The sequence below is a fragment of the Haliotis cracherodii genome, unplaced genomic scaffold (genome assembly GCF_022045235.1).
Source record: "Haliotis cracherodii isolate W230 unplaced genomic scaffold, xgHalCrac1.p SCAF_2, whole genome shotgun sequence".
NCBI classification, from domain to species: Eukaryota; Metazoa; Mollusca; class Gastropoda; order Lepetellida; family Haliotidae; genus Haliotis; species Haliotis cracherodii.
Window position 1 is genome coordinate 77114337 of NW_027266275.1, and position 10828 is coordinate 77125164.

At 38.2% G+C, this 10828-nt stretch overlaps 1 protein-coding gene across 1 annotated transcript in view; it reads right to left on the reverse strand.

Annotated features, from left to right (window-relative positions):
• Positions 1-7199, reverse strand: part of LOC139468537 (cAMP-dependent protein kinase regulatory subunit) — a 181152-nt gene extending 173953 nt beyond the window's left edge. Inside the window, exon 1 of the mRNA XM_071250574.1 lies at positions 6840-7199. Coding sequence (XP_071106675.1) covers positions 6840-7004 — 165 coding nt within the window. The 5' untranslated portion in view covers positions 7005-7199. The remainder of the gene's footprint in view (positions 1-6839) is intronic.
• Positions 7200-10828: the final 3629 nt, after the last annotated feature.

The window sequence follows — 10828 nt, forward strand, 5'->3', positions numbered from 1 at the left end:
CAAAACAAGTTAAAGAACACCTGGTTCTTTCACATTCCCATATTTACTCACTCTACAAGGAGTATGGTCTAATCGGCAGCACAGTGGACAGTATTTATTGGACATCATTTGAAAGTGTATAGGATGCAGTATTTTGCCTGGAGACAATGAGCTACATGTGGGTGTAGGGGCTGTCATCATAGGCTTCGAGTATGAGGCTTCAGGGTGAACACGCATATAAACCTCATAAAATCCTGTTGACCCCACGAGTGACAAATGTATCATAACAATTCACAAGCTACAAAGAATTACATTCTGTGACACATTTGTGTGACATTCAGCTCTTTCATAGGCTCGTAACTTCAAGTGCAAAGAGGGTCAGTGGTGACATGACAAGCATGTGACAGCAGTATCCATACAAAACATGTCAATACCTTCACATCAGACTGAAATCACTGTGTATCATCCAAGTCACCTTCGTCTCCCATACAAACTTACAATATCTCCACAAGTCACTGGAAATGAAGACATTCTCTAAACTCCTCTCTGTTACATATCAAAAGATAATTATCATAAAATATGATATCATGTATGACTAAATGTCTGTCTACCACCTCCAACAAAACCTCACGACCCATTAAGTCTTGCAGACAGGTAGGCCTTGACATCATGCTGAGCCAATAAATCAGTATGTCAGGGAGATAAGGTATCAAATTGTCAATAGTCACCCCTTTTCATTAACATATCAATGAGTGGAAGATGGGATATTGGTCAATGGTGTTCACAGCTTGCATAATGAAAGGCCAAAGATGCCAGGACAACTCTGTTACAGCTTACAACATTTGGTCTTGAGACACAGCTCATGCAAAACCAGGCTTTCCTATGATTAAACTACGACCACAAAGAATATTTACATCAATGTTGAAGATTATTGCACTTATATAGCGATATATATATAAACACTGCAAACATTCCCCAGTCTCAATTGAATATCTATTGAAGCTTTCACCACCTCAACTTAGTCAAGAACCATTTCATAGTCTTGGTTAGCAAAACATGGAATTTCATTTAAAAACAGATCAAACCATATCAAACCATATCAAAGAAGGTTAAAGTTTACAAACACTTACAACAATCCCTCGCAATAACTCCCTTCACAATATCACTGGTTGGCTTAAACCCCAGGGTAATCAGTACCTCCCTAGATGTCATTATTCCCCTTACAAGCACACATCTTCACGTCATTGCAAGCAGCATATCAACAAATCCTTACTGAATTACACAAACTAATCCTGTTGTTACACATCTGGTAATAAAATGAGTGTATTGTATATATTTTATAGATTTAGGTTCGTCATTTATTTGATTAATTTAATTCAAATTTTCATTCATTATCTTTGCATCAATTACAGCAAAATCATGAGTGAACTGATCAGCAGATCACACCAATTCACCGTTACTTACAGACACAATGATCAGAGTACCACTAATTAGACCTTGATGTGAACCTCAGTGATCAAAATCTTTGGTCTTGAGTCTACTTCTTCAGCCCTTGTACAAAGTAAACAATCATCACAAACAATGTGGACAAGCAGTACGGAAACATGGTGGACAAGGAAGGAGATTGATAGTCATCACTTCAATGTCAGAAATAAGTACCAACTCTGCCTTTCACACATTTTCTTAAAAAATGGGATGCCAATTATTGCAGCATAACTATGGCACTTCAGGAAATATCACTGCAAAAGATCAGGTTTTTAGTCTGAAAGCCTACACCTTATCCAACAGCAAATTACAGCTGACAACTTCTTGTCTGCACAAGCATTATATCAGCACAAGACCTAGGGGCAAATTTCTCATAACATAGCACATTTACACAGTAAATTAGCACAATCAACTCCACCAGATAGCTATAGAAAAAATACAACCAATCTATACAACACATGGATAGATGTGCAGTGCTTTTTCACAATCAATTCATACAGACATACATACAATTTGTTAGGTTAGTTGCTAACACTGGAAGATCAATAGGACATATGAACTTGTAACACATTTATGGATATTTGTTCCGATTGTTTACCACCTATCAGTCACATGACAGACTACATAATTAAACTATGTATCATTCATAGTAATGCCTTGCTGGATTGGATGGCAGAGCTAACCTTACACACTCACGACATACACACATCACCAGGTTCTTAGGCTCAGGAAACATATATTCACTTACCAGATGAGCTAACCTTGGGTGAGATTTATTAAATGTAATATATACAATAATATTTTACATGATCTAGCCTTAAAGTTTTACCAGATGCAAAATATTGCTTCTGCAATTCTCCCCCAAAACTGTTTGTTTGTGTCCTTAAGGCCAGTTTGATTTATGTCCATGGTACCGCACACATTATCATGATATAATATTTCACGGACCCTGTTCTACTTTCTTCATTGCACTTCCAGTGTTCCCGCTGGCTTTTGAAACTGCCAGTCCTTGTGGACTGGCAACTCTAAAAATTACCAATCTCCCCTAATTTTTGCCAGTCCCAACTTCCAACAAATAAAAATTATTTGGCCTTACTTCTTTCAAAATCATGTTCAGTGCAAAGTTGTCATCTCTGAAGTAACTTACTTAAATCTATACGTCATTCACACAAACTACAGTCACAATTTTCTCTTTTTTTCTTAATATTTCATGACGAAGTCACTACAAATGGATATTTAACTTAGAAATATACAAGGGGAAACCCTGATGGTAACAGACCAGCTGACTTTGTTCGAAAAATGTACTTATATGTTTTGTTCAACAACAAAGATTTATAAGGTACTTAATTTGCCGGGTCCACAGGGACTGGCAGTCACATGAATTACCGGTCCAATTTTACAGGTAAAAAACTGGTAACCGGGAATGCTGACTTCAAACAAAGTTAGCCCTATCTATTTATGTTAGACTTTACATTTTACGAGAATAGACACTTGGAAATCTTATCTAATTTGTCCACAGCTCTTTTTGGAGTAATAGTTTATGAAAAATAACTGGATTACGGGAGAAAACAACTAGTCCCTCTTCATTTTCACTTGTCTCAGACTAACAGACTAGTGGCAAGGTTTAACTCTTATTCTAGTAGCTTGTGGAGTGGTCAACCTTGAAACCCTATTTTCATGTCTGGCGCCAAAAAAGTCAGAACTGAGAGCTCCCAGAACTCACAAATAGCAAGAACCTGAAAGCGAGAAACTATAGTCTGTTAAGGGAACTACTTTTACCACCAACCAAAGGGTCTGTTAGAATGATCTGAAAGACTTTATATTTAATCAAGGGAGATTATTCTTACCCTAACCCAAATGTCTGATGATAAGTTCTGCATAGTCAAGGGAGATAACTACAATAACACATTTGAAACATTTTTTTCATATAAAAAATACACTTCTGTTTTGAGCATTTGTCCTGAGATAAATAAACAGAGTTACATATTAAACAAATATTGCATATTAACAGGTTGAATACACAACTTGAAACTTGGTATAGGAAAATAGATTCATTACAACATGTACAAATTACAAAACAGGTCAGGAATCAGTCAGGCAATGTAACAACTATAATCCTATCAAAGGGGCTAATGCGGCTTGGCTGACTAATCACAAAGAGATGCTCAATGCACAATAATTCCAGAAAGCTCTTTAGTAAATTAATGGCAGTGAGATTGCTACAACTATAGTCCTAATGACATTTCTGGACATCATTGAAAATCTACCTGTAATGATAATACTAATATTAATAAAGATACATATTCCTGGATGGGTCATATTGATCCACCATAAACAGATGCTAACGGTCATACCGATTTGGATATTTATGTGTTGGGTAACCCCTGACCTGACTTTGAATACATAGGACCAAATTTCCTTTGCTGCTATACATGACGGATCCAGTACAGAAATGAAAGTTCATATATTTGTCAATACACATGGGTGAAGGACCGAGGTCTCCTTGCAATCTGAAGTTATATTGCAGGTTCACTCAAGTTCTTCTTAAACTATGACATAATTACATTATCACTATGCACAAACTAACTGCATACAATGATGCACACAAAATCTCAAAAGTAATACGAGCATCAAGATGGCTTCCAAGGCGACCATGTTACTATTGTTAGAATTATATAAAAACCAGAAAGAAACAGTTAGAAGCACAAACACAAGCTTCTTAAACTCGAGGCAGAATTGAAGATGAAGGGTAGTCCAATCTGTGTCCATATCTGTAGATGAATTAACAGAGTCTATATCAGCATATTGTGTCATTGCACCAGGTACAGAGTATATTTCACTGTTTAAAACAACACACCTAATGCTGATATACAAGGGTAGACTGATAAGTTCTGATCCTCACATGGAAAGTCATCTCCAACTTTGATCTCAAACTATTTGGTAAATTAATGAAATTTCATACAAATTTAGAAATTAGAAATAGGGGGCTCTTATTATGATATAATTTTGGTGAGAAAAAAAAACAGAGTTGAAAGATTTCGTGGTTTATGCTGACAGTCAGAAGTGATACAAAAGAAAAGTCGGTGCATATACACGAGAGATAAATTTTCCAGAATTTAATTTGCCCATAATTAAGGGTGCATATAACACACGAGTGCGTATTATACACAAACAAATAAGTCTTGTGTACATTGATCAATAGGAAGGGGTGATAATTGGGATTGTTCACAAGCCAATACTTTGACAAATATCGCTGTGGGTGCTTATTAGGACATGGTGCTTATTACGTCAAATACGGTTGGTCAAATTATATACATAGTATAGCATTCAGCACTGATATTGAAGGATTCTGCTGATGTGCCATTGATTATGGGTGCTAATTACGGTCAATACAGTACTTGTGACCATACAGCAAGGACACTGGATCTAATTAACATTTGTCACAATTGACCCTGCATGAACCATACCAAAATGTGCAAGGATAACATTTTGCTTTCGTTTTAGGTTAAATATTGTAGCGACTTAGTCTTGAAATGCAAAAAAAAAAAAAAAATAGTGGCCAAACTTTGTGTGAATGATGTGTAGATCTAACTAAGTTACTTCAGAGATGATGTCATGTCGAATGAATTTAAACCAGGTAATTTTTATACATTTTTTTAATTGTTGAAAGTTGGGACTGACAAAAATTAGGAGGGGACTGGTAATTTTTAGTGTTGCCAGTCCACCAGGACTGGCAGTTTCAAAAGCCAGCGGGAACACTGTAAGTGAGAAATCACAAGTTGAGGTAGAGATATAGATATGTACATGATATACTCATAAAGGCACAAAAGTAGAAAACATTTTATTATTTGATGCTAATTAGAAATTTAGTTTTTCAGGGGTTTGAGGTATGGTCCACAAGGAACTCTGCGCAGGCGAGTGTTTGGCTTCATACGACTGAGGCATATTTATAATGTAATTAAGGCTCTTAATCTAATCATGATAGCAAGTAGTGTTTTGTAACTCATCTGTAACAAAAACACACAGTCTTTCTCTTCAATCAGTCTCAAATAAGAAACATGTCTGATGCCAGTTTACTCTGCACAGTGCTTGTGTTGTTGGCAGTGCTTTTGTTGTTGCAGAGTACCTATTGTTTTGGTTTGAGAATTGAATAAGGTAGGTAACATCACATTCGGAAATTATTTCATGCATGATTTAAAAACACAAAACGGTCAAAGTACTGTCCCTTTAATGCCCAGTGCCAGGCAGTGTAACAACAAGTACCATATTTTAACATCTTTTGTTATGACATAGCCAGGGATCTATACACTCTATCCAGGCAGACACTGTATCCACTAAACCAGGCAGTCATCAGGTCATAGTCATAATGTAGCTGCCATAAAATGTTCGAGTCCCATGATGGGATTCAAACCACGGACCTTCTGATGAGAGGTCGGACGCCTTGTCCTCATGACCAAAGAGGTTAACCCCATCAGCAAGTTGACAAGGTAAGGATGTTATCTGTGGGATGACTCCACGTCCTGCTACATTCTCCCCCGTCAACAGAAGGCACGCCCGGGCCGCATAGTAGGGTACTGAGGCTTATTTTGCTCAAATATAACATGAACATGCTCAGTCCCACGTTTGGCGCCAATTTAGCGACCATAAACTTTTCGAGTCCCGTGATGGGATTTGAACCACGGATCTTCTGACAATGAGGTTAACCCTGTCAGCAAGCTGACATAGTAAGGATGACATCTGTGGGATGACTCCACGCCCTGCTACAATAACATAAACAATGACGTAGGACAGAGGATAACAGATAGATGCACCTATTATCGGTAACAGAATGCATCAAGCACGCAAAATATTTAAAATCATTACAAGATGGCACTATTCTCAAATATGTCGTCACTTCTAATACTGAATTTCTGTTACATTGTTACATGATTAGAAATTCAAGGGTATTTCAATTTCCAGCACTGTCAAAAATCTTAATCAAAATATTGTGTTCTGCTATGTTGTTTATCACACGGAACTAAGGTAAAATGTTGACCACAAAACACTGAAAGATTGCACTGTGGGACGGTGTCCTCCCACCATAATCACATACATCTTCAGCATCATTTAGGTCTATATTGTCAGGGCCATTTCACAGGGGGCAGAGATGATACCAGGGACTATTATCTGGTGAATGCTTAACATAATTAAATATATGAATGACATGGTCATGTTTAATCCTCACAGGTATGTCCTCCTTGCACAGGAGCAAAATAATGATGATACAACAGCTAAAACCGCTGAAAGTAAAACATAACTTAGGGTTACTGAGAGCAAACACTAAACTTATCGTGTGCAGAGATTTACACGCCGACTATACTAAATTTGTATCTCACCTTTTCTAGGCGGTCGAAATGTTCCTTTAGAAAGACAATGGGGTTATCTGGTTTGTTGACACATAGCTGTACGATGCAGTCTTTCAGCAGCTGTTGTATGCTGTGTTTCTGCACGTAGTTCTCGCATTCTTTTAAACTCTGCTCCTCGTCCGTGTTCGCCGCCATGTTGATGTTGATATGAAGCAACAAGTACAGTAAAGTAGCTTGAAATGTATTGGCTCTCCCAGTCGACTTCCTTTTTCTCTAAACCAATAGGATCACGCGTTACAGATGGGCAGCTTTTGGCTATATCCGGAGCATTCAACAAGTCTAAGAAGTTGCTTAGATAGGGGAATCTACGACAGACCTTGGTTTCCTTTATTGTGAAAATAGATGCTGATTCTATAGTAAAGTTGCATTAAATTCCCGAGCTCGCCAATATCTTGATGTAACATCACATGTCATTCGATCCACAAGCCCCCATGGCTGTGACGTCAATCCTCAAATCGTAACTTCATTAGCACACCTCTGAGGTTGCATGTAGACGGTATAGTTTATTTCAAATTTTGTACGTTTATGTACCAGTGCCAAATTTGGTTAAATGTCACTGTCAAATTATCTGACGCATATTTACAGGTCGTAATGGTGTGAATGAGAGCTAACATTTTGTCATGAGCCCAGGTACAGCCCAAGCAACGGACATCAAATCTTTGGAACACCGATATGCGGCATGTCTTTTCAATTATACTAAAAACATTTGTTAAAAAATATTTCTTATCAGAGTATGACCATGAAAGTGCAACACACACGCGGCACCTATCATATTATGTTTCATTGTTTCAAATCACAATAACTTCATGAAACGTCCAGACACATGAGAAGAATTGTATACACAGCTGTTTTGAATGAATATATTATAAACAACATAAGAGATGTTAAACATGATATTATGCCACATAAGACATGTTGAACATAATACATATACACCATAAGATATGTTAAACATAATACTTATACAACATAACATATGTGAAACGTACACCATATACAACAAACGGATGGAGGGTCAGCAAGAATTGGCCATACACAAACACTCTTCCCCCGCCTCATCTTTAGTGGTCCCACGGCAAGGGTGTTTTCTGGTCATCCTCCCGAGGCAGGGGCCTTAACTGACTTTTATAGTCAGTAAACGCCCTTGCCTCCGGAAGATGTTTGCTGATCAACATAGCGAGTATCCTTGGCCTATTTGTTTACACTTTGTGAAGCCGGGTCTTGTGCTTCAATACTCTTACACACATATATATATGGAATTTCTGTTAATTGCTTATGTTCAGTATATGATCAAGCAATTGAAAAGACAATAAAATATGTGAATAGATTAATACAATACACATTGTTCTTTTTCTAAGCCAGCTCGAAACGTTGCAAATTCAAGTTCACAAAATGTAATCACTTTTTAGTTCAGTTAATCCGAAATAAATCACGCCAATGTCGCCTGCAACGTGACACGAATGTCACAGCTTTACATTTATAGCTTCCTTTAACCTCTTTGAACATTGTTGTGTCACGAAGCTCATTGTGTGAGGACATTCCATGCAAAGTCGTAGACTTTTTCCCACTTTGGTGAAATGCGCAAACACAGTTGTGGATGTGACAGATCAAGGACTATGATATTGGCTTCGTACCTACAACTAGCCCATCTGGGTAAGGGAGGACTTACATCACTGGACCTTCCGTACTTTAATAAATGGCAACACAATTTGTACGTTTACCTATATAAATCTGGCAATACGTTTACATTTGTGCACGGTATTTCGTAGATATTCAATATGAAGACACTAGTTGTCATGTAGACATTAGGGGCGGTCGGGTAGCCTAGTGGTTAAAGCGTTTGCTCGTCACGCCGAAGACCTGGGTTCGATTCCCGACATGGGTACAATGTGTGAAGCCCATTTCCGGTGACTCCCCGCCGTGATATTGCTGGAATATTGCTACAAGCGGCGTGAAACCATACTCACTCATGTAGACATTATAACACTTCGGGATGCGGTGGGTTAGCTCTGTGGTTAAAGGCACAATTCGTCACACTGAAGACAAAGGTTTAATTCCAAACTTGCACGACCGGGACAGTCCCTGCTTCTTGTCGCTTTGTGGAGGTGGGCTATGTGCACCATTCAACAAAACCATTAGAACTCCTATTCTTACATGCAATAGGCCTAGTTCTCAGGTCGCTTGGTGGAACGAAGCTAAGTACTGTGTCTTCAAACAGTGAGCCGAGTGGTCACATGTGCTGCAATTCGCTGCACAGAGCTGCATCCATTTAATACCAGGATCCTCTCGGCCCCATGGGTTCCAATGCCAGATTTTGTAAGCGTCGTGCCTATGTCAAATGTTAACGACTTGTCAACCCAAGAGTTCCTATCTCCGACACGGCGTCATAAAATTGAACTAACGTGCAAAGTGGCGATAAACCCACCAAAGGAATCATGACAAATGCAAACAAAATGGCGCTTCGTCAGTTTTCCTAAAATATTCACTTTATCTTGTGAATTGAAATTTAGGACGCCTAAGCAAAACCAACGTTCAAATGACGTCATCGGGGGAACATAATTGAGAATTGCGTACACTGGCACGTTCTGAAAATGTGGAAATCGATAACTGAACGTATTTCAAGATATTTTCGTCCTAACGTCCCAGTGAATCGCTGAAACAATCCCACTACATCGCATATGATCAAACTGTCTCCAACAAATCAATAACTTCTTTTCATATTTTTCTGTTTCCCTTTATAAACGTGCTTCTGGGTTGTCATCTTCAAATGCCCATAGAAACGGACCCAATTGAAACATGTGGTTTCATCAGACATCATCAGATACATGCATACACTCGATTTAAAAAAAAGGGGTGAGGTTATTTCTTAAAAGGCAACAAATAACGGTTCAAACATTTCTCTTCTGTCAATCTTATGTGAACCGTCTAATGAGATTTAATGATTGATTGCCTTTCGTTTGACAAATCCAACTGTGAAGACTGTAGATTTATAATTATGCCATTAGAGTTTTACCCTTACCTTTTCTAAAGTTTTGTGTCCTCATATATCAATCAGAAAACCCATGAACATCCGGGTTAGTAATGGTCGTCAGCAACCAATGCTAGTCAAAAGAGGTGACTAAAGATATCGGGTGGTGAGGCTTGCTGACTTATTTGATGCATGTCTCGAAGAGTGTAGATTCGATTATTTACAGAACAATCCCAGGACAACAGTTTAGTGACTGATATCAAACAGATACCAGGACAGCTATCGTGACGTATATCAAACAGATACCAGGACAGATTAGTGACGTATATCAAACAAATAACAGGACAGTTTAGTGACGTATATCAAACAGATACCAGGACAGTTGAGTGACGTATATCAAACAGATACCAGGGCAGTTGAGTGACGTATATCAAACAGATACCAGGACAGCCATAGTGACGTATATCAAACAGATACCAGGACAGTTTAGTGACGTATATCAAACAGATACCAGGACAGTTTAGTGACGTATATCAAACAGATACCAGGACAGCTATAGTGACGTACATCAAACAGATACCAGGATAGCTATAGTTACATATATCAAACAGATACCAGGACAGCCATAGTGACGTATATCAAACAGATACCAGGACAGCCATAGTGACGTATTTCAAACATACCAGGAGGCTATAGTGACAGCCAGAAGCTAAAGCATTATGTGTTCAAGAGGGTGTGTGCATGAGTGAAACTTTCGATAACTAAAATTCCAAGGGACTTTGAATGTATACTACTCAAAAGAAGTTAAGAACCACCCGATTCTTTTGTATTACTACAGTCTGATTATGACACTTTTAGAGAAGGTCGATAATCTTGTTAGCCATTGTTTCTGCCAATCTTACTGATTCTGCGTATCATTTAGTTGTGATTTATTTGATTTCATTCATTGTGTGTGAACTAGCGATGCTGCGTCTGCAACGTGCGGGGCTTT